Raw genomic sequence first — 24,009 nt, forward strand, 5'->3', positions numbered from 1 at the left:
CTATGCCAGAAGCGTCAGCTACGGCAGATCCTCATCCCACCGACGGTACCTTTACCAGCGGGAATCTTCGTGAAAGCGTTCGGCGACACGATGTTCATGCCTCTATCAGGAGGTTTCAAGCTCATAGCGTCGGCCCGATGCTCGGCCATAGCGTACGCAGAAGGACGAATGCTCCGGCGCGAGACGGCCCAGTCACTAGGCGATTGGATGTACCAGGACCTGCTATGTCGCTGGGGCATGCTCGTCGAAGTCGTCACGGACAACGGGGCGCCATGGGTCAAGGCGCTCGAGTACCTCTCGAAGAAGTATCACATTAACCACATCCGAATCAGCGGGTACAACTCGCGCGCGAATGGCATCGTCGAGCGCTCGCACTTCGACATGAGACAAGCGCTATTCAAGGCAGCAGACGGAGATCAGTCAAAGTGGTCGCAAGTCTTCCATTCTGTCTTATGGTCCGAACGTATCACGACAAGGCGCCGACTTGGTTGCTCGCCGTACTTTGCTGCTACTGGGACTCACCCTATCCTACCTCTGGACGTTATCGAAGCTACCTACTTGGTCCCGCCACCCGACGCAGTCATCGACACCACCGAGCTCATCGCGAGAAGAGCCATCGCACTGCAGAAGCGACCAGAGCAACTAGAGCGAATTTACTCGAAGGTCTACGAGGCACGTCGCGAAGCTGCACAACGTTTCGAACGGGAACACCGATACACGATTGCGGACTTCGACTTTGGAAGAGGCGACCTAGTGCTGGTCAGGAACACCGCGATCGAGAAGGCACTGAACCGCAAGATGCGCCCTCGCTATCAAGGACCCATGGTCGTAATCTCGAGGAACCGCGGAGGCGCGTACATCATTGCTGAGCTCGATGGAACGGTGCTCGACCGTCCCATAGCAGCCTTCCGAGTGATACCCTACCTCGCGAGACGTTCGATACCTATCAGGCTCGACCAGCTTGACATCCCGGTCACGCGACTAGAAGAGATGGAGGCTACCACGACCTTGGGAGACGACGAAGAGGAGGGCGAAAGTTCGGGCACGGACGAAGACGAGGACTCGGGCGAAGACGACGCCTAAGCCCAACCCTCCCCAACTGAGCCCTTATATACCCTGCTCCCTTATTTTCATCTGTTATTCTATCAGATTCTTGATGTCGGACCGGGCTGGCTCCCACTACGACGAGTGGACCGGACTCGAGACAGCGCGTAGGACAGTGATTCGAACGCCGATTCATTCTTAACACAAGCACGAACGAGCCACGAAGAACGTTACAAGACCGGCGAACAGGTACTACGAAGTCCTTAAGTACGTGACGGGCCCGCTTTCGATGCACCCAACTCAGCCTGTCGAGCCTCGAAGCCTTCGTTGGCGAAAGAGTCCAACTGGTCGCGCACGGCTTCGATGCACGACAGCTCGATCGACAGTACCTCCATCTGAGTCGTCAAGGCTTCGGCGCGAGCGGCGGCCACCTCGAAAGCCTGGCGGACACGGGCTTGGTTGCCGAGGGCGACCGCCTGGGTCCGCGCCGCTTCCGGGACGGACCTGAAGTCCCCGAATAGCTCGCGCACGCGGCCCTGGAAGCTCGCGAGGCTTCCGCCGCCGAGGTTACCATCCTCAAGGCGGGCGCGTTTGCTCGGACGGGCGAGCGCAACCTCGAGCGGCTCCTCCTTCTCCTTTCGGGCCCCTACACACCTGAGTCAGCTAACGAAACCAACGAGCATAAGGGAGGCACTTACGACCGCTACGCAACAGCTTGTGCTGCCCGTTGAACGTCGAGCCACCGAAGTAGCACCCCTGTTGCTGGGAGTGGCACAGGTCGCACTTGAGGTCGTGCGGCTCGACGAAGACGCACTCGCGGACTTCGGAGAAACCGTTCGCACATCGATCGCACTGGAAGGAGGCACGAAAGGGTTTAGTAATTCGAAGGCAGGTGCTGCTGGACTCACCACCGGGTCCGCGCGCCAGAAGGCGTACGCGCGCTCAGCACGAGCACGCTGGACGCCCTGAAGGTGTGACAGGTCGACTCGAACGGTCGAGTCGACGTCGGCCTCGGACTGTTCATCGGCTTTGCGTTTCTTCCCCTTGTCCTTCGAGGGGGCGGGTCCGGGTCCAGCACCAACCGAGGTGTCATCGTCGGCATTGGCAGCGGCACGCGCGCGGGCCTCCCGAGCAAGCTCGAGCTCCCGTTCGGCGAGGGCGCGGTCTTCGTCCGCCTTCGCGGCGCGCTCGCGCTCTTCCTGCACACGAAGCGCCTCCGCACGTTCGCGGGCCAGGCGGAGTTCCTCTTGTTGATCGTGGTCCTTCAAAGCGGCGTCGAGGGCTTCGAAGTCGGGGACGAGGGCCATGGCGTCGCGGGCATCTGCTGGGGACGTGGTGACGGCGACGCGCACAGAGTCGCGCAAAGCGCGCGCTACCGTCTCATCGAGCGGGACGCCACGCGCACGGCGCCGGTACCGAGTCTGCACAAGCAAGTTAGCGAATAGCGGGGAATACGATCGAGGCGAGGGGCTTACCCAGGCGTCGAAGCAATCCTCGAGGAAGGCGACGACCTCGGCCGCCGCAGTGGGAACTTCGCGATTTTGGAGGAAAGTCTTCAAGACCACTAGCGGGTCCTCGGTGGCGGCTGTCGACGGAGCGCGGGAGTCGGCGGGTACGGACATGACGAGGCAGTATCGAGGATGGAGAGCGCCAGGGTCGAGCACGAAGGAGGAAAGAGCGGCAAGGACGGTGCTGTCAGCGGTGCCAGGTATATATCCTGCCAGGGCTTGTGGGTCCACCTACCGGTCTGGGCTAGGAAGCACACGGGGACATCACCATCGACGCTTCCATCACAACTGTCGAGCCCGGTTCGGCTCGGCGCGACTGCTGGCCAATCATCAATTCCTTCGCCATCAGGCCGTGTCAGCCCTTTATTCTGATTCGTTGAGGACTCGCGCGGCTGTGCCGGACTGCTAGAAGGACCGCCGCGGAGGCAAATGGGGCATCGCGGGATCGGACGGAACGGCGTCAGCGCAAATACGTTACCATCGCGGCGTGATCGAGCCTGGCCGAGGCCACTGCGCAGACGTCGGACGAAGTTCGTGCAACTCGAACATGGACCGAGGACGGCCCAGATTTCAGTCAGGGGGAGATGATACGCTCCCATCTGGACTACACCCCGATTCGTGGGGTATCGAGCTCACGCGCGCAGTTCACCGACTTAGACATTGCTCGACATTGGCCAGCACGCTACGACTACACGAAGAAGACTCTAGCGGAAGTCCCGTCCACCGAAGGGTCCAGTGTTACGACCACGACCTCGGAAACCTCCCCTACGACCGGCTGCGTCTCGAACAGGCTCGCCGACGTTAATGCCTCGCTCGCGCCCCCCCAGTTCGGCGACGCTCGTAGAGAGCGACCCGAGAACCCTACGAATCTCCTGCTGGTCCTCGCTCAGGCGGTGGACGGCGTTAGCCAAGTGATTGAAGTTGTCGGGCAAGCGGCGATACTCCGGCACATACAGTGGGTCGAGTTGGTACGCGACCGGAGCCAGAGGCTCGTCAATAGCCTCGCGATGCAGGACGGACTCCTCGGACCAGGCGATGGTCGGATAGGGTGCGCCCAACGAGTCGTGAGGCAGCTTGTAGCGCTGGAAGATCTCGTCGATGTAGTTCATGACCTCGACGACGTCGTTGAAGGAGTACGGCGATGGGACGGAGTTCGGGTCATCGGTGACCGCCTTGCAGTAGGACTCGAAGAGACCGCGCTGGAAAAAGCCGGTGAGGATCTATCCCTGGCCGACGAAGGCGACAGAAGACCTACGAGCATCCAACGAACGCAGTTGGCCCACGACAGCCATTCGCCCCGAGATACGGGCAGGAGACGTGGCTCTACGGCGGCCTCACCCTTGATGACTTCGATCAAGCGGTAGTAGCGGGCGATGTGAGCTTCCGCGGTCGGTTCGACGCGTACGTTGGGCATGGTGGTGTTGGGGAAGAATCTGCAAGACAGCCTCGGTCGTATGGTCGCGGTGCTACGGCTAGCCAAGTACCGTTCGGGCGGTTGCCCGGGGCTAATCACGTTCAACAGGGCCCGAAGTCTTACGCCATGCTGGCGCATTCTGTGTGTGCTCGCCGGGCAAGTCGATAGCCGGTGTGCTGGCCTCTACGATTGGACAGCGCTCGTATCGTTCGACTCGGATCATTTATATGCACGTGTTTTCCTGTTTGTGTAGGCGTTGTTCTATCCTGTATATACTGCGGGGCGAGCCCCCTCGAATACCAGATACCCTTACCCTCTCAACTTGTCCGTTCGTCGTACGTCCGTCAGCAGTCAGTCCGTACGCAAGAAGTCAGTCAGTACGATCGTCAGTCCGTCAGAGTTCGTCAACGCCCCGAGTGGTGTCTCTACATCTCGTCCTGCCATCGCTTGCCTCGTCTAGTCCCTCGTCTCGTCGTCAAGTCATCGATTCGCTCGGTTCGTGACCGTGGTCTACTCGTCTCGAAGCGTCCGCTGCCTTGTCGTAGAAGCAGATCGGGCCTGTGCGAAGCCTTGCCGACCTCGCTCCTTCCACTATCGACCATCGTACCATCTCGGTACACCCTCCTAGCCACTAGGTCTCGCATATCGTTGCTCGCCCTTCGTCGGGTGTGTTGTGTGTGGCCTTTGTGGTTCTTTCGGTCGCATCAGCGCGAGTCGGAAGTCTTGGACCGAGAGTCGACCGCGTAAACTTCAGCGTCGACCGCTCGGACCCTAGCGTCTCGATCGGATGCCAACCTCAGTAGCGTATCCTCATAGTACCTGATAGCGTTCTGAAGGTCGACGACCGATTGGTACAAGTGAGGCTGAAGAATGGTACTCCAGGCGATCGGAGAGCCTTCCAAAATCTCACCAATAAGTTCTGAATCCGAGTAATCGTAAACGAACTCGAGGAGTTCAAGTTTGCGAATATAGTAATCGGAGGGAGTCTCCCTTGGAGCCGTAGAGTCGCGATACTTGGCGCGATTAGCCTTAGATTTCTGCTTATCGAGCCAGGTCTTGTTCATGTAGTGATGACCGATCGCTTCCTTCAACAGAGACCAGTTCTTCTGGAGGCTGTCACGCTGGAACTCCGGCAAGGAGTAGTACCAGTTTTCGGCTCCTGCTCTTAATCGACGCGGAACAACTGCTCCGAGTTGCTTTGCAATGAGTCTTGACTCCTTAGCGATCTGGTTTACTTTCATGATCCATCGCGCGAGCGTGTCGATGTTACCATCCCAAGTTGGAACGATGTCGATCTTCAACTTGAGATCGAACCTTGGAAGGTTCGCCGTATCCTCCTCGCCCGACGATCGAGTATCGCGTTTACGGCGAGGTCGTCTTGGAGTTTCCGGACCGTCATCGTTTCCGTCAGGACCAGAGTCGTCTGGATCGCCGTGTCCTCGGCGCGGTCGTCTACCTCGGCCACCTCCTCCTCCGCCTCGGCCACTGCCTCCTCCATGGTGGTGGGAGTGATGAGGTCGGCGTGGGGGAGAAGGAGAGCGATGATCGTCTTCGTCGTCCGAAGAATCATCTGAAGGGTCAGAGGGTGGAGGAGACGGTTCGCGACCGAATAATTCCGTGTACCTGCGACCAGTCCGGCGTCGGTCGCCATGATTTGGGAGAGCCTGTGATCGCAATCCTGGAACTCTGGTGATCGGGTCGATCATCCGTCGAGTCGGTCGAGCTGGTCGTCGTTCCTCCGCTTCACGACTGTGCTCGTCGCGACGAGTCGATTTAGAAATGTGTGGCGGTAGATCTCTTTTCTTACCACCTCCTGCTTGCGAAATCGACGAACCAGCTCCCTTAGGTCGTTCAGGAGGCTTAGGGGCTTCCTCTTCCTCCTCCTCGACTCCAGACGGGAAAATCTTTGCGATCCTAGTGAAGTACTTTAGCACGGTCTCCACCTCGTCCCGGTAGCATGCACAGAGAATTTGGTAGTCATGCGGAGTGTATGCTACACTAGGATCGAGCCCGTCTTTGTCGAATACGGGAACGTTCGGGACTTCGTACAGTTGACCATTCAGAAGTCCGGCAGCATTGTAAAAGTAACTGCTGAGCTTTCGTTTGAGCCACAGGTAAGTGTGCTCATCAGGTCGGATAGCTACGACGTGCCCGTCCTCGTTGTACAGAACACTAGGAAGCGTAATGAAGCTATCCAGCTTATCAAAGATTTCTTTCCAAGCTCTAGTTTCCTTTCGCTTGAAGCCTTCCATAGAAATCTGAGCTGGTAGGGAGTACAAGTCTCTCTGAAGGTAAGAGAAACCGATCGATCGAGCCTTAATCCTCTTCGCAATGTCCAGATCGAGCGATTCCATGTAGGATAAAGGTGAGGCGGTCAGCGGCGCGTGAATAGAGTTCATCTTTTCAGCAAAAGGAACGAATTCGGTGAGGGGAAGCCCACCGATTAATTCGTGGACCGGCAAAGAGGAGAAGTCGATCGGTTGACCCGAAACAATCGGATCGGCGAATAGTTCTTCGTCGAGTCTCTGTTTCCCTTTGCCTTTCTCAGGCGATTGAGAACCAGAGTCTGGCTTCGATGCATCGGAATTTCCAACATTCTCGAAGCCTGAGCTTCCTGCGGGAGTAGCGTTAGCGTTAGCCATCTTGAGCTTGCAAAAAGGTTAGTCGGAATGTTCGTTTGATAAAAGTGGACCCCCCAACGTCCACCAATGTTATGGACTGGGATTGCTAACTTACCGAGTACTTACTTAGTAACAACCGTCGGTAGTTACGTAATCGTAGTCGCCTTAGTTAAGAAATGAATTGAGGATTATCTCGTTGTGAAGAGGATTAACACAACGATTTGAGTGATCGACTTATGAGGTTTAGTCGATCGAGAATCGATTTCGCTCAACAAGTTCACGCACTAAGTCCGGAGTGGCACAGTAGTGCCTACGTTCTTAATGAAGCTAAGAAACTTGGTTGAGCAAAGTAAGTCGGTTACGACTTTAGTGAATAGAGCGTTACAACAATAGTTGAGGATGCCACTAAACACGAACCCGACTCTAACCGTAGATCGATGAAGCTTACTCTTACCGAACCCTTCAGAGTAGCGCGAGGCTATACTAATGAAGGGGTCAAGGTAGATCGACTTAGCGCACGGCTATAAGTACGATCGACCTTAGTATGTCCAGCGCGGAGCTATGGACGATCGAGTGGCTCACACCGATAGATTGAAGTTCAAGAGAGTGTTATTCGTCTGGTCACTACCACAGTGTTTAAATACATTCCAAACGTACTAGAATATTCTACAAGAGAACAATAGCCTTTCCAATGTCCTCGGTCGAGTACCCCGTATACTCATTGTTCTTAGACCGAACCGATCGGCTTTAGTTCGGTTGCCCTTGCCGAGTCTAGACAAGTCGATCCCTCGCCCGAGTGATCTCCGGGATCAGCTGATACTGACTCTAAAGGGTAAGTAAGGACTTGTACCGGAAAGGAAGGTCTTCGCCGTAAGTCACGTGTCAGCGCTTAACCACTTTGACAGGCTTTCGCGACTTAGGCAATCCCTTTGACGTTAGGCCTACCTAACAGCCGGGCACCAACGGTAGGCCCCAGCTCGCCGCGCATCGGCTCGTCGAGCATGAGCAATAATCCAGTAGGCCCAAGCTCGATGCGTAGAGGCCCGTTGTGTACAAACACGCCACTGTGACACCCCAGCCCGAGAACAAGCGACGCTGCCGAGAGCATAGCCTACCTCAACGTGCCCGCTGCCAACTCCAAGAGCCCGCCGCATTGAGAACGACACAGACGAGCACGGCAAACCCGGCATGTGGACAGGAGCGCGCCACGCAAAACGACCTGCGAGTGCCGGGGCGAGTACGAATTCATGGAGACCGCCGCCATGATGTGCACGGGCTCACCGTGCAGCGTATCACGCGAGCGTACTGAAGCGGATATATGTCCTATGCTAGTGTAGATGGTAATCAATCCGTGAAAAATATATTTGAATGCTGAACATATGATGTCTCGTACCTGGGTCTGATGCAGTGTCTGACATTTCTGAGGCTGTCTGAGTCTGTCTGAGGCTGTCTGAGAATTCTATCTGACGAAGATATTTCCTAAAAAATCAAGATACTGAGGGCTGGACGTATGAGCCGATCTGATGCGATCTGGAGCGTTCTGAACGCTTATGAAGCCACTGATGGCACCCGTCAGAGGATTTGCACGATTTCCTGATGTTGGGATCTCCTGCTCAGGGATCTGGGATCTGTTTACTGATCCCACTGGTACAAGTGAGTCATGTTCAAGTCCAGTCTTACTGAGATTGGCCTGTTGCAGCAGACTTTGAATCCTTGCAACGAGAGGATTAAAACTGCTATGCAAACAATGTCTCAGTACCCTCAGCCTATGAGACATGTCTGCAAATGCATTTGGTGGTCATGGTGTTTAATCTGCTCGTCGAGAGGATTAAAAGGCACACATGCTTTGAGATGTCCCCTAGGCTGTTGTACCCTTAGAATGTGCATAGCTGCAGCTGCCTGTCTACAGATTCCTTTCTGGGACCTGCAGGTCTCTGCAGCATCCCTTTTAGGAGCTGCAGGTCTCCGCAGCTACCTGCAGCTACCATTTTGGGCGCTGCAGGTCTCCGCAGCCGTCTGCAGCTTCCTTTTTGGGTTCTGCAGGTCTCCACAGCTGCAGCTGTTCCTCTCACAGCTCCTGCTCTGGCACTTGGTGTGTGGTCCTTATATATGATACACTGAGGGCCAATCCATGTGCTATCACACTTGACATTGAATCTATGCGACGAGAGGATTCAAACTGGGATGCAAATAATGTTGCAGCAACCTCAGCCTGTTGGACATGTGTGTGGAGCATTTCATGGTGGTTAATGTGTTCACTGAGAGGATTCACTGGGATCAAGTCACTGTCATTGAGATTGTTTGCCAGATCATGAATCCTTGCGACGAGAGGATTAACACTGCAGTGGGAACAATGGCTCAGCTGACTGAGTGGGACATGTGTGCAATCATTGCATTGGGTGCTCATGGCAGTGAATCTGTGCGTCGAGAGGATTCACTTGTGCAGATTCTGTGACTTTGCTTCATGTTAGCAGAACTGCTGACTGAAGAGATTGTGCAATGTCACTCAGCCTGTGGAGTGTGCACAGCTGCGTGGCCTGAGATGCCTTTTTGGGACTGCAGCTGCTGCAGCATCTCTGCGCTTACCCTTTTGGGAGCTGCAGGTCTCCGCAGCTGTCTGCGCTTACCCTTTTGGGAGCTGCAGGTCTCCGCAGCTGTCTGTGCTTACCCTTTTGGGAGCTGCAGGTCTCCGCAGGTGTCTGCGCCTACCCTTTTGGGGTCTGCAGGTGCCTGCGCCTACCCTTTTGGGTGCTGCAGGTCTCCGCAGCTGCTGCTGCTGCTGTAGTCTGCCCCCTTTCTACAGGGAGTATATAACTAGGTCGCTCGCAGCTCGCTAACGCTCGCGTGCTCGCTCCCCCTAACCTAACCTAATCTCTATCACACTACATATGTCCATATCCATATCCTCATCTCCTTCCTCTCCACTGTACTTTACCTCCTACATGTACTCCCAATATACCCACTCCTACTACCCTATTCACATGGTTATGCTCATACCTAACCTCCAACACACTCCCCTATATGTACCTCACCCAACCTCCCTGTACTCTTTAATCCTCACGACGAGTAGATTCAACCAACTTCATACTGTCTCCTGTATTCATCTAACCTCAGCACATCACTACTTTCCTCCTCACCATTGTCCCTTTTCATACTCACCACATCTACACTTACATTCAACTATATCTTCACATGTCACTCCTACATCACACCACTCAACTCAGCACTGTGACATCTTATTGTATGGAAAATGTGACAGCACAGCTCCATCGCACACTCTCATAGCCAACTACCACAGCCACTTCACTTCTTTAATCCTTGCGACGCCTGGATTCAACACTGCACAAATCCACTCACCAGCCCATCTTGCATCTCCATATCATCCAGTCTGTCCCTTATGCCCATACACTGTCTGTCACACTTCAAGTACACCTTTCCCAATTCAATTCCCACCTCACTTCACAGTCACTACTGGCACTTGGCTACTACTCTACCCTCTTCAATCCACCCAATGGTGGAAGTGAGCTTCATCTACAGGGGTCCTCCCCTCAGTCTCAGGACCCTCCTCAGGAGAATGCCCAGGGTTGCTCTTCTCACACCCATAGCACACCCAAGGCCAGCAATTATACCTGGTGTGGCCTCTGAAGGCACAGTGCTCACACACAGGCCCAGTGGCTGGATAGTTCTGAATTCACACAGCTATTAGCCCACCAATCATCCACACTTTCATCCCTTGGGATGTCCTGCTCAGGGATCTGGGATCTGTTTACTGATCCCACTGGTACAAGTGAGTCATGTTCAAGTCCAGTCTTACTGAGATTGGCCTGTTGCAGCAGACTTTGAATCCTTGCAACGAGAGGATTAAAACTGCTATGCAAACAATGTCTCAGTACCCTCAGCCTATGAGACATGTCTGCAAATGCATTTGGTGGTCATGGTGTTTAATCTGCTCGTCGAGAGGATTCAAAGGTGTGCATGCTTTGAGATGTCACTCAGGCTGTCATACCCTTAGAATGTGCACAGCTGCAGCTGTTCCTCTCACAGCTCCTGCTCAGGCACTTGGTGTGTGGTCCTTATATATGATACACTGAGGGCCAATCCATGTGCTATCACACTTGACATTGAATCTATGCGACGAGAGGATTCAAACTGGGATGCAAATCATGTTGCAGCAACCTCAGCCTGTTGGACATGTGTGTGGAGCGCCAGATCATGAATCCTTGCGACGAGAGGATTAACACTGCAGTGGGAACAATGGCTCAGCTGACTGAGTGGGACATGTGTGCAATCATTGCATTGGGTGCTCATGGCAGTGAATCTGTGCGTTGAGAGGATTCACTTCTGCAGATTCTGTGACTTTGCTTCATGTTAGCAGAACTGCTGACTGAAGAGATTGTGCAACGTCACTCAGCCTGTGGAGTGTGCACAGCTGCATGGCCTGAGATGCCTTTTTGGGACTGCAGCTGCTGCAGTGTCTCTGCGCTTACCCTTTTGGGAGTTGCAGGTCTCCGCAGCTGTCTGCGCTTACCCTTTTGGGAGCTGCAGGTCTCCGCAGGTGTCTGCGCCTACCCTTTTGGGGTCTGCAGGTGCCTGCGCTTACCCTTTTGGGTGCTGCAGGTCTCCGCAGCTGCTGCTGCTGCTGTAGTCTGCCCCCTTTCTACAGGGAGTATATAACTAGGACTTATCCTTACCCATTATGGACTTATGTTCTACTATGCTACATATTACGTACATTCTTTTCGGATTTGATCCAGACCTGTAGCACATGATTAGATCTAGACCCTGATGGAACATTCCACCGCTTTCCATCATGTTCCAGCACATTCCTTGATTGCATCGTATTGCATCATTGAGCACATTGCTGTTCCAGTCCTTTCCATGACATTCCATTCATGGTGCAATATCGCCTCATCCTTGTGTATTCGCTCATTGCACCATATCGCTCCGTTATGACTCTATGCTGTTACGCTTACTGTACGATCATGTGATGGCTCTCTCATGTGTATATATACCGGGCTGGATACGCCCTAGAATGTAACGGTCTCTCCTCTCGTCTTAATGCCTCTGAGTCTTCCCTCTCAGCTCTTAAGAGATCTGTTGTAAGTCCTCCTTTACTACAGTGCTCTTTGTGCTCCTGTAGTATTCTTTTGTAGCCTTGCCTCAGGCTAGCCACAACACTCCTTGTTCATCAAGGAGATCGACGCCGGGGCCATCTTCGGTTTAGCCGGTGCCTTGGGACTGGACAGAGGTGTATTAGTCATTAGGGCCTCAAGGGGTGACTATATGCGTGTGTATGCGCGCGTATATGGACGCAACAACGTTCTTATGTCTTCTGCGGACTCGTAACGAGCTCTTGGTTACTGGTGCGGGGTTCAAAGACACCGACCAGGGCTCATAACCTGTAAGAGCTGTACAGCCGTCAGAGACTCAGTCAATGGTAGAACACGACTAAGATTGAGGTACCTGTACAGCCGTCAGAGACTGCACAGTACGTATCGTAAGTGTATCGCTCGGAGACGTAAGTAATGGTTGGTAGCTCACCTCAGTTGATGGTAGAACACGACTGAGGGAAAAGAAGAGAGGGGACGAGACGAACGAACCATCCCCGGCAGGGTGTCACGTGCTATGTGGCTGAGGAGAGATCGAGATTGGGGAAATGTACTCAACAGTACCCTCTCCAGGGGATCTCGTGCGGGTGCGCAGGATCCCCTAACACATGGCATGTGGTGCGTGCATGACACATAGTACTGGCATATGTCTCAGGGGATGTCGCGCCAGTGCACAGACCCCTGACATTTAGTACTGGATGCTGGTCTTGACGTGGTCCGCATAACTGGTGTTGAGAGGTGCGCAGGGGATCTTGCGCGCCCGCGCGAGATCCCCTGAGACGTGTGGGTGCGGCCCGAAGTCAGCACTTGCCTTATATGGTAATGGCCCAAAAAGGAATTACCATATAAGGCAAGCTGAGGGTACGCTGACCCCCCCTGGACTTAGGTGAAGGGGGTATAATGTGTAAGCCTGTAGCAGGATGAGTAAGGCGTACACACATTGTGTCATGATGATGCAATATACATCAGGAAACGGTATGTCTCGTGGAACGCGATGTACCTCAGTAAATGAATGTACAAGATACTGGGCTCTCAAATCAAAGCCCGGGAGATCGGAACCCTCGGCTGAGACTGATTCTCGGGAGAACTCAGCTGTGAGATGCATTCTCAGCATCGGGTTGAAATCTCACCAGATGCATCTCCCGAGTTCGATTCGTGGCGACGTTGCGTTTTCTCAATGTACGTCGACTTGGAGTTACTCAAGGCATTAATGCACCGTCAGATGCACTTCCCATCACCGCTGTTCAGCGGTGCCGGCACATTACAAGTCATGCAGATGTCATGTCTTTCATAGAACAAAGTAATACATGTGGTGATCAGAGAACGGCGTAAGATAAAAGCCAGTACCCTCATCCAAAACCGTCTCCGAGCTCCAGGTTAAATCAGCGTGCGGACCGAAATCAGGTACAAGAAGACAGCTACGGAAGATGCGGTCAAGGGGAATGACGACCCCTACACGCTGGCGGTTTTCATACGCTCGTGCAACCTTATATAACCGGCTGTACCGTTCAGGGATTGGAGTGAACTCGGTGAAGAGCTCAATATAAGCTAGGTGGGGGGTACAAGACGGTGGGCGAGATTGAGCGATCATCGGAGGAAGGTCAAAGATCGCTCGAACTTGACCAATCCGATAGCCTAGTATTTGCTACATTGTCAGAGTCCGACAGAGGTGTCATGGATAGCTGAAGCTTGTGCGCACCAGTTACTCCAAGACGTCTTGCTTGATCAGGTTTCGAGACAAAGAGAACGGTGCTAAAGGCTGCTTTGGCCTTTCCAGCCTTCCCCGGCGGTTGTGCCTTGACGATGTCGTGGAAGAGATTACGGCCGCCGGTGGGTCCGTTCAGCGAAGGGAGGTTCCGACGGAACAAAGGATACAAACCGAAGTCGTAGTTTTCCAAGTAAGAAAGGGGAAGAGACTCGAAAACTCGATCCTCCGACTGTAGGAATGTTTGGAGAGCCTGCGAAAACGCAACCGCCCCAAACTCAGACCGCAGCACTTCTGGCCGTGCATACCCTAGTCCTGGTCGTTTGGCGATTCGATAGGGAAGTGGTTCCCAGAGCTGCGGGGCCCTCGCCGGCGGATGATGTAACTGCCGCATGCCTGTTAGACCCACATGGCGTCCAAGCTGTAGATTGAAGACCCGGCGTACCAATATGCGAACCTCAACCTCATCCTGCTCTACCCCAGGTCCCACCGCCTCCGAACCTCCCCTGTGCGTTTGCTCTTCTACGTTTTCATCGGTATGCACAGCCGGTACTGCATCCAGCTCGGCATTCCTACAGATGTCTTGCACGGAGCGCGCTGTCATTGCCGTGACTTGGTGCACGACTTCGGAGGTAGCGGGAACATCGGTGTTGGAGGCCAGCGTCGGGCCAGGTGAGTCGATATCCATTGCTTCTTCCGGCGTGGCCATTGGTCGTTCATCGGCACGAACATCTTCAGTGACGTCAATTGGCCCAGGTGCATCAGACGGGGTATCATCCGAGTCATCACCGGTTCGCCCAAGTTCTGGATCATCCACACACTGGTCTTCGGGAGCGTCACGGTCCTCGCGCGTGAAGACCAGCTCATCGTCGTATGGACCCGATGTAGGAGGAGGGCCTTGCACGGGAGCTGCCCAGTCCAGGTACGCCCCAAACCAAGCCATTTTGTCCTGCCGTTCAAGCCATAGAACCATTTGCTTGAGATATTGTTTTCGGTTCGACGCACGATACGCGTTCTTCGCGAGGTCAATGTGTAGCCGCTCAGATATCTCGGTGGAAAGGCCGCCGCACGAACCAAGTGACATGATTGCAGCGACATAGTGATTCATCGAGTGCAGCTTTGGTATGTTGAAATCCTCGCGCACACCTAGATCTATGAAGACGTCTTTATTGTCGTGGAAATTTCGCAGCGCAAGCTTCATTGCTTCGAGGGTCGTAGAGGAGTGGGCAGGATAATGAGCGAGGAAGATGAAGTCCATAAGGGCACGCGCCGCAGTGATCACACGAGGATCGTCATGCACTCCGCACAAGATAGGGAGGAAGACCTTCTGCATTTGACGGTATTCGTTTCCCGTCCACTGCGTTACCTTCGATATCCCCCGTTGGAAGATGCGAAGACCGGGATAAGGCGGGACACGCTTGAAGCGTTCGTCAATCTCCACGGTATAACCCTCTGTCGTCCACTTCACAAGGTGATCCTTGAACACGCCCTTGTGAAGCTGGTGCAGAAGATCAGGTGTTATGCACCGGAAGATGTTGGCGTGCGGTAGGTCGGCCCAGAATGGTTTCTTGACATCTGAGAGGTTCTCATTGTCACCGTTGGCCAGGTCGCTGAGCGTCTCTGGCGGGGTACGGTAGTAAACCGTATCAAGCAATTCGCCTCGCTGATTAGGATGTACCTTGCAGATAGGGCAACGGTTCTGCTTGCAGCAACAGACAAGACATTGTTCGGGGAAGTCTGCTATGTATGCGGCAAGAATAGGGTAGACGTCCCGAACTTGCTCATCTGCGCAAGTCATTTTGACGCCGTTTTCTCCAGCGTCAATGAGGGGACGAAGCAAGATATCCATGGCGTAGTGAAACAAGCGGTAGCCCATCGCCTTCCGGTCTTTCTCCTCGAAACAAAGCAACTTCGTTACGGGCAGGTATCCGAGCAAGACGGTAGAGCGTTTGGATGGCTGTCGACGGGTTTCATTGTCGATGTTGCCTATGGTAATGTACACTGGCCACGCTTGCTTATCGCCGCTGAATACCGAAAGTTGTGTTTTGTCCGACGCAAGAATGATTGGTGCAATCGTGACGCCGGACGGGAGCTTGTTCTGGCAAGCAGGTACCCGCATCAGCAATGAACTCGGAGCTACTCCCAGGGTAGCACATGGTACGTATCACTCACGGTAATGTCCTTCCACCATTCACTATCGCACATCTGTTCATAGATCTGGGTCACGACCGTTGGGCTTAGGGTATTACCCCCATCTTGACTCGCATCCTGAGACTCTCCCGGACTCTGTTCATGGCGATGAGTGCGTGCATCACGCATCTGCTGCCACACTGGCAAACGGGGTTGTCTTTCGCCTTGATCAGAACCGTTCTCCGTCGCCTCGCCATTATCCTGCATCTCCACGTCCTCCGAGTCCGTGCTGCGTCCACACGCAGCGGCGCTGGCTCCCCCTTCTTCTGGCAGCGGTCCTGGCTCAGGGCCTTCAGTACTTGGATTGCCACTCATCTGCGCCTGAACGTTGACAGCCTCGTACGCAATATGGCCATCGAAGGGCTTATGACCAATTAGATCCTCAGTGATATGCACCGGGTCTCGACCCCATATGTCCAACACCTCAGTCATCAACCTCCCTTGTGCGTCACGAATGTTCCCGGTGACCTTGATCTCCGTATACGTCCAGGCTGCGCGCGGACCTGGGATTCTACTGTGCACGAAGTCGAGATATGATCGATTGTCGCAGAAGTTCTGGTATTGTAGCGGGAACGTGGTCTGTGTTTGACGGAACTGTACGTCAATGGTGAGTGGAAGTTTACTGCATGACTATCGAGTACAGCGTACCATTGAACCCTTCAGGAAGTCATCTGTACCTCTCTGTGACAGGCTACTCGTGTGGATCCACTGTGCTAACTCCCACTCCTCTCGGCTCGCGAACGGCGCCCATGCATCCAGCCCGCGAGTACGTTGTTGCGTCAAGAACCCGGTGAAGCGTGTTGGACAGCGACCGTAAGTCTTCACGCCTTCCTTCTGATAGTCCCTGATGTGGGTGTATGGGCTGCGTTGCAGGAACTGAGGAAGTGTCTTTGTCAGGGGAGGGCATTCGCGTGCAGCTACACGTCCTGAAGTACAAAATGTGAGCCGCCGCGTTGAAAAATGTTCATCTTCACTTGACACTCACTGTTAGATGATGTTGTTGGGGCACTGGACCCAAGCGGCGGGCCTGCCGGTGTATGCCCCTCGGACTGTCCACCGCTAGCATTTGGAGGTACAGGTCCTTGCGGACCACATGGATTCCGTGCGTATTTCTCACCGCACTTCTTGTTCCGTTCCCAATGTGTCTGCAGCGAGATGGTCTTGAAAGCGGTGTGGCAGAAAGGGCAGGGAGACGAAGGAATCGAGACCACAGAGAACGACTCGGAGGACATCGCAGAGAGAGACTCGGATGAAGGTTGCAATTGTAGCGCTGAAGTTGAAGGTGATACACGTACTCAGAGTTGATATGTTACAGTCACAGTGATCTGAGTGAACGGCTCGCCTAGCGGCGTTTCAATCCAGTATTGTCTCTTCAAACGACTGCGTCAAGACGACATCAATCAAGAACTTGAACCACTTGCTTTCCTTCGTTGAACATCCATATTACCCTCAGGCTCATGCTCATCTTCCTCTGACAAAGACTAACATATCATCCGTGCTCAACACCGCCGGGCTCGGAGGCACCTAATCTGCTCTACCAATTATGTTTCCGAGTCCAGGTCATTCTCGACAGCCATCCGATCACACTAATAGACAGCTCCCTAATCCCTCCGTACACATTCCACCGTCATTACCACAACCACTAATGCCTCCCAATCATGTCCGCATACAAGGGAACGCTGGCACTGGCCTCACGCCGGATGGACAACCCGAAGTTAGACGAAGTGCTCGACCGGTCTATCCCAATCCGCGTGTGGATCCTGGTGCGTCATGTGTCCCGGCGGTCTGTTCCTTGCCAAGTGATGACTTACTGTGTTACTTTCAGGGTTCGCACAGCAGCTTGCTGGTGATCGCCTCTCGGAACGGCAGCATCGAGCTACAGAATACTACCTCGATGAACGCTCGCCCATGTCAAATGAACCCAATGAACGTACCTGGCTCCATCAAGCACAAGAAGACGGAACGTATTCAGCGAGAGATGACAGCACATATGTTCCGACTGGCACTTCAACTGTTCGACGACCTGTTGGTGCGCGTGCCAGCGATAACCAGCAACGGCTGGATAATGCAGTGCGCCCGTCAGCCCAGATATCGAGTCAACATAGCTGAATACTCCTCCTAGTTCTCAGCAACCACACGTCCTAGTCATAGCCCATCACCGCCAGCGTACTCTACTACTCACCGCAACATGATGATGCCAGCTAGCCATAGCACGGTTCTCATGCGTGACGCTCAAGTCCTCGACCATATTGCGCCTCGAGCAGGTACGGCTTCAAGTTTGCAAACCGCCCCGTCGATCGCTTGGCCGCCCTCGTATAGTGCAAGGCCGCATGTCACGCCACCACCTCTGTCACAGTCATCCCGAGTCGGATCGAATGGACTTACAACACCAAGTCGGAACATGTCGCTGGAGCAAGCAGTCCCAATACATGCTGGTACGAAACGAGCAGGAGAAGAGCTCAGTGATGGCGAAGTAGCGAGTCAGGCACGAAAGCGAGCCTGGAATGAACGTCGTGTTACTTTCTCACACTTCAGGAATGACCCGGTGTTCCGTTCATCCTTGCTGAAGATCTACAGCCGTGCTCAATGCCACTTCGCTACGCGGGACCCTTTCCCACCCATAACAAGGAAGAAGCGTGACATACAGCGACAACGAAAGCTGGATCTCGTATTGTCTCTGTTCAGCGAGGAGGCATCGACATACACGCAGAATCCAAATGCACAGCCCTTGACTGACGGGATTGTTACCTTGGTATGTCCACTGGCATCGCTGATAACTTGAAACAGCTCGTCCAATTGTTACTAGCATTACTAATTCTTGGATCAACTCACGTCAGCTCGGAGGCGCGGATGGCTTCATCTACGGGCTTGTAGCAAAGGTGGCTGAAGAACTGGTCCCGAAGGCCTATGGTCTTCATCTAAGCCCACGGACGGATGTAGAGCGCAGCAACAACTGCGTGCTTGCGAAAAGGCTGTCCGACAACAATTGCTTTCATTTCGTGGTGAGTTCAGACAGCGGTCCAGTCAAAACAACAGGATCTGACAACCTATGATGTGCTGGCAGGAATTCGATGCAACAAGGAACGTATGGTCCAAGATGTACCAACACACCGTAATTTTGGCGATCATCAAGGCTGCATTCTTCAGCGACAGAGAAGGACTTGGCTGTCGCTTCCAGACCTACTTCAAGCCGATATCACAAGAGCTGATATTGTTGGTCTGTACAAGTGTACGGCAGCACAATCTGTTCGATTCCTCGTTGCTGATCATGAATCTAGATCAAGTATGAGCTTTCGCTCTGGCTAGCCGTGGGTGATCGTCTCCGCAAGCCGAAAGCCTTCAATAAGAGCTGGTCCACGGAATATCAGATCGTTCGAGCCGACCTCAGCCAGCTCGACAACAACCCTGACTGGCGTCAGCTACGGTTCATTATGTTTGACGATCTCCTGTGCGTCCCAGCTTTCCGTGATCCCACTGTTTTCTCTAAGCCGAAGTACGTTACTGACATTGATGTTTGTAGTGCCGCGTCGGGCTTCCATGCTCCGCCTGTCGACCCTGTGCACTTCATTCAGCCGCTCTCGCAACAGGACATGGCACACGAACAAGCTTCAATCAAGGCAATCCTTCAGGGCCGCGTACAACCTCAATCCTCTGAGCCCCAACAGGCTGACTGTGAGAGACGGTGGTTTCGTCTACTCGCAAAGGTAGGGAACGGGCTGCTTAGCGGCTCGAACGTTGGTGGTCGCTTCGCGACCTGGTCGTAAAGGGAGTCGTTAGGGTCGTGTGCTGGCGAGGAGCCAGCCGGGAGCTGGGTGCCTGACCGAGGCGAGGAGCCAGTGAGTCACGCAAGCTGTCGTGTGCTGGCGAGGAGCCAGCAAGATACGAGTGGTCGAGTCTAAGCGAGGAGCCGACGCGACTAGTCGTGGTCGTGCGAGGGCAGATGGCCAGCGAGAAGGGGGCGTGCCTGTAGCGAGGAGCCCAGGGGACGAGTGAGCGAGGAGCTGTACTCGAGGCAGGAAGTGGCGAGGAGCCTCTTCCCCAGAACGGCGAGGAGCACGCTCTGTGCGTCGAGGAGCGAGGAGCTCGCACGACTAGGTAGCTTTCTCCCAATTCGGACGGCGCGGTATCGCACACGGACGAAGGAGTAGGAGATCAAGAAGCTAGCGTCTAATTGCTGGACGCGCGTGAGGTAACCGTGAGCGCGCATCTAAGTGATTACAGTAGGTTTACAAATATGTACTAATTAATTATGGACGAGGAACGAATACTTGCGGGTCGCGATTCTCGTAGGTGTTCCTATACACGTTAGCGTACGCCGCTTTGATGCGTTCTACCGCATCCATAACAGTGCCCCCCATCGCGAGTCGCAAGTCTTGAGCGATATCCTCCCTTAGGTTCCATTCGAGCATGAGACGTCTGATTGCGAACCAATGTCTCATGCGTACGGCGTCGTCGTCACTGTCGAAGTATCGTGGTTCATCGACAGCGGGGTACAGCGTTGCTCCCGCCCCCCATACCCGTCGTATACGGTCCCGTACCCCGGCCCAAACAGCCCCCCTGGCCGCGTCCGTGGTGGCAGCTTGTAGACTCGGTAGCAACCTCGCAGCCAGTCGCTCGAAGTTGTACCTGAACAAGAAGGTCCTCAGCCTCCAGATTTCATTCTCCCTCTCGTTCGGAAGAGGGTTGCGCAACGGGCTAACAGCGTCGTCCGGCAAGGGGCGCGTCGAATCGTTCCTGGCCGCTCGCACCAAGTCGGGAGGACCGCGGAGATTAGATCTCCATTGGCGGTTGTTCCGTAGTAACCAGTTCTCCGGCTTTCTTTCCAATCGTAGGAGGCACGGCCCTCGGTTTTGTAGCCAGGTTATCGTAGCCAGATAACCTTCATCGCCCTCTGCTAGCAAGAGTTGAGGGGAGGGTACCGGGGTCTTCGCATCCTGCGTAAAAGTCGGCGCCGGGCCCAGTTCGTCCTCTCCTTCAAGTCGAAGGGTATGTCCACCCCCGTCGCGTTCGAAGGGATGATGAATATACTCGTCCACCGCGGCGGCTGAGTACAGAGGAAGCCTGGTCCTCAAAGGAACTCCCGAGGGCAGGCTGACCGTGTGTAAGTCCGCGGGGGGTAGGACGACCGGAGGTGCGGGGGGAGTGAGAGGAGATACGTCAGTGATCCGATTCTCGAGGGGTAGTCCCAGTCGCTCGAAGAGTGACGCTCCGGCGCGGGCTACCACTTCGCTCGAGTCTCCTTCCACGGGGGCCGTACTGCTCGAGGGGCCCAACCTAGAGAGCAGGCTGGCGGCTTCCAACCTCTCCAGTAGGGGTCGTCTGGGCGGCTCCGAGGTAGGAGGGGCCAGCCTCTGCTCAAGGGGTAGCGACGACGCTGCCGGGGGAGGACTCGGCGGCCTGAAGGAGGCCCGGGGCTCGTTGGGCGACGCGGGGCTGCGCGAACGCCGACTAGGCACCGGACTCCTTTCCCGAGTTCGTGCCGGGGGACGAATCACCTCCTCCCTCCGATTGGCTCGACGACGTTCGTCGAAGTCAATCCTTTGCGAGGAAGGGGGGCGGTTCATCCAGCGGGGAGTGTACCGCACCGGGGAGAGGTGTAATCTCCGGGGTGATCGAGATTGCTCGGACCGACGTTCTCGAGGACGTCCCCGACGAGGAGAGGGCGAGCGGGAGCGGCGACGAGAAGAACGCTCTGAGGGAACGGGAGTACGTTCGCGGCGCGGGATAGGAGGGGGAGATGGGTGGCGGCCTGGAGGGGAGCGATGGCGGCGAGGCGAGCGGGGACGACGAGTAGAAGCCGGGAGACGGGGAGGGGACCTTCGGCGAGGAAGTGGAGGGAGCGGCACGGGCTGGCTTGGCGGTGGAGACGCTCGCCTCTTGCCTTTGTCCGGCTGGTTTGGGACCGTCGATGAGATCCTTTGCGGGGGACGCGTCGGGGACTCGATCCTCTCTCGAGGAGGAGGGGAACCAATGATCATGGGCGAGTCGACTCTTGGAGGAGGAGTGACGATCATCCTTCTGTTACGATCGGGCGAGCTCCTCGGGGGCGAGGAAAGCTGAGCATGGTTGACGTAGGACTGGTTGACCCATCCTTCCTCTTCGGCGATGTTGGAGAGGGCGGCGAAGGGATCGACGGTAGTCTGAGGAGCGGGGGGACGCGTCGTGGGAAGGGAAGGTCCAGCGACGGGAGGGGGTCGACGCAGACCATGGGACTTTTCCCAGTCAAAATCCGAGTCCTCCTCCGCGGACAGGAAGTCAGCCTCGAGCTGTTTCTCGCGGCGCGAGGATTTCTTATTCTTTTCTCGAGGAGGGCCGTGTTCCTCGTCGTCCCATAGCTCCGTCGACAGTCGTTTATCGAGCGAGCTCACTCGCAGGAGCAGTTGGTTCGAGGGAGGGCCGTCGCGGCGGATGTACCAAACCGGGATCCCACACCAGACCAGACGCTTCATAAGATCCTCGTCGGAGCTACGAACCCAGCAGCCGATACCCGTGAGGTGGGGGGAAGGCGTCGCAAGGCGTCCTTCGTTAAAGGTCTGCAGGAGGTAGGACCGGTACGAGTAGGCCCTTAACTCCAGCAGGTGGCGCTGGATGATTGCCACATTGCCGCGGGCCGTTTCGAGGTTGGAGTCTATGTACTCAAACTGGTACCTCGCCTCTTTCACGTCGTCGGGTCGGAGGATGAAAGAGGACGGCGGATCCGGGTCCTGGGAGAGGAAACCTTCCGCTTGCTGGAGCTCTGCGTCGTACAGGCTAGTCAGAGCCTGTATGAAGGCGGGGTCCGACTTGCCTTTCCCGCTCTGGGAGGAGAACAGGCGGAAGGTACCTTGGAGGCTTCCGCGCTTGCAGTCCAAGAGGACGTAGGCGGGATCGATGCCTTCCGCCCCGGGAGGGACGCCGTGGATGAACGGCCAGTGTCCTCTGGCGCGCCTCCATTCCTGAGGGTGGTATCCCGGCTCAAATACTCCTCGTCGCCCGTTGGAGAGGATTTCTTCTCGATCTTGGGGACCAGGAGGAGGAGAGGGAACGTAGTCGGCGTTGGGAGAGACGGCGTAGGTTCCGTCACCTAGCGCCGCCATGACCCGGACCGCTCGGTGACCCGTATACAGCGGCCAGTTCGCATCTCGCACCTGCAGTCGTTGAGGGAGGACTTGGTAGTCCATCGGGAACCAGAGAGACGAGCGGAAACGGGGCAAGTGCGTGGTCGACCTGGAAGGAGGAGCCATGACAGCGTTCGAGAGGTTTGATATCAAACACTCCCAATGCGGTGCGAAAGGGACGGAGAGAGCAGGACGAAGTTCGAAGATCGAACACCCGTCTGAGGAAGGCGCAGAGGTTCGGAAATTTCGAACACTCGCGAGTGGTGGTTGGAGGAAAGGGAGGTAGCGCGCTAGAGACGCTGGCCTTGACACCTCCGCGACGCGGTCACGTGGGAGTCCCCGGCGCGTGGTACGCGTATCGAGACGCGAAATCCGTCCTCCACGGTTATTCTATCGTACTATACTATCAGCTGCTTATCTACTAGGGTGATATTACAGAGTTGCGAGAGTCGTTCAGATGACGAGATTAGCGCGTCAGACGGTGTATCGCCTTGAATTCGCGGAGAATCTCGTATGCGTTTGAAAGGTGAGAGGCGGGCTCCCAGGTGTCATACACGGGGCTATATCCCTTCCAACGGATGAGGAATTCGAGACGATTACTCTTTGACTTGTTTCTTCTCCAGGCGACGATCCGCTCCACCTCGAATTCCTCGGCTGCCAAGATTTCCGAGTTGCGAGGATCCGGTAGAACGGGACGCTCTACGCCAGTTATTGACTCGGCGGGTTCGCGGTATCTACGCAGATGTTCGAGGTTGATGACCGGGTTCATAGGGTAGGTGTCGGGCATGGCTAGTTTGTACACGAGAGGGTTAACTTGCTCCTGGACTAGGAAGGGTCCCAGCATCCTCTGCACTAGCTTCTTTCCGGTGCCTTTGACGTCCACCAGCTCTAACGAGTGCGGGTTGACTAGCACGCGGGAGCCTACCGGGAAAGTTTCGGGACGGCGTCCCTCGTTGAAGAACCGGGCTGCCTGTTCTTGAGCCATGGCTATGGCGTCGCGAGCTCTTTGCCGGTGAAGTTCCATATTCAGGACGAATTCGGTGGCTCGCTCGCTAACGAGCAGCGGGCGCTGCTCGTAGCGGTTGGTGTTGCCAATGAAATCCGCGGACCCTTTCGGCTCGAATCCATAGAGTAGGAAGTACGGAGAGTACCCGGTCGTTGAGTGAATTGAAGAGTTGTAGGCGTGGGCCAGAGCGGGAAGCCACTGTGCCCAACCCTGTCGGTCTCCCTGCACGTAGGCTCTCAACATCGTTTCTAATCGCTGGTTGACGATTTCGGTTTGACCGTCGTGTTGGGGATGATGAGAGGATGAGAGGGAGAGA

General features: G+C 55.1%; 6 protein-coding genes across 6 annotated transcripts; 1 reads left to right on the forward strand and 5 right to left on the reverse strand.

The window, feature by feature from the left end:
• Positions 1-1,307: 1,307 nt before the first annotated feature.
• On the reverse strand, positions 1,308-2,666 carry C8Q71DRAFT_862019 (uncharacterized protein; the record flags this gene model as incomplete). Its single annotated transcript, XM_047927978.1, has 4 exons — positions 1,308-1,690; positions 1,743-1,896; positions 1,953-2,465; positions 2,520-2,666. 4 exons carry the CDS (start codon positions 2,664-2,666, stop codon positions 1,308-1,310), a joined length of 1,197 nt encoding a protein of 398 aa, XP_047774124.1.
• Positions 2,667-3,256: 590 nt separating this feature from the next.
• Positions 3,257-3,966, reverse strand: C8Q71DRAFT_727089 (uncharacterized protein; the record flags this gene model as incomplete). Its single annotated transcript, XM_047921819.1, has 2 exons — positions 3,257-3,751; positions 3,808-3,966. The coding sequence occupies 2 exons, from the start codon at positions 3,964-3,966 to the stop codon at positions 3,257-3,259; spliced, it is 654 nt and encodes a 217-aa protein (XP_047774125.1).
• A 9,017-nt stretch (positions 3,967-12,983) lies between these two features.
• On the reverse strand, positions 12,984-15,519 carry C8Q71DRAFT_716091 (uncharacterized protein; the record flags this gene model as incomplete). The annotated part of the gene is made up of 3 exons (XM_047921080.1): positions 12,984-13,340; positions 13,402-13,785; positions 14,218-15,519. 3 exons carry the CDS (start codon positions 15,517-15,519, stop codon positions 12,984-12,986), a joined length of 2,043 nt encoding a protein of 680 aa, XP_047774126.1.
• Positions 15,520-15,947: 428 nt separating this feature from the next.
• Positions 15,948-16,367, reverse strand: C8Q71DRAFT_678450 (uncharacterized protein; the record flags this gene model as incomplete). The annotated part of the gene is made up of 2 exons (XM_047919731.1): positions 15,948-16,145; positions 16,239-16,367. Coding segments are annotated over 2 exons (327 nt in total), but the record flags the coding sequence as incomplete, so codon positions are not given.
• Positions 16,368-17,248: 881 nt separating this feature from the next.
• C8Q71DRAFT_862023 (uncharacterized protein) lies at positions 17,249-19,354 on the forward strand (the record flags this gene model as incomplete). The annotated part of the gene is made up of 7 exons (XM_047927979.1): positions 17,249-17,353; positions 17,416-17,619; positions 18,160-18,342; positions 18,428-18,592; positions 18,655-18,807; positions 18,869-19,038; positions 19,111-19,354. 7 exons carry the CDS (start codon positions 17,249-17,251, stop codon positions 19,352-19,354), a joined length of 1,224 nt encoding a protein of 407 aa, XP_047774128.1.
• Positions 19,355-19,837: 483 nt separating this feature from the next.
• Positions 19,838-22,813, reverse strand: C8Q71DRAFT_862024 (uncharacterized protein; the record flags this gene model as incomplete). The annotated part of the gene is made up of 1 exon (XM_047927980.1): positions 19,838-22,813. The coding sequence occupies one exon, from the start codon at positions 22,811-22,813 to the stop codon at positions 19,838-19,840; it is 2,976 nt and encodes a 991-aa protein (XP_047774129.1).
• Positions 22,814-24,009: the final 1,196 nt, after the last annotated feature.

Source organism: Rhodofomes roseus, assembly GCF_022264815.1.
Source record: "Rhodofomes roseus strain CIRM-BRFM 1785 chromosome Unknown C8Q71scaffold_28, whole genome shotgun sequence".
In the NCBI taxonomy this organism is placed as follows: domain Eukaryota; kingdom Fungi; phylum Basidiomycota; class Agaricomycetes; order Polyporales; family Fomitopsidaceae; genus Rhodofomes; species Rhodofomes roseus.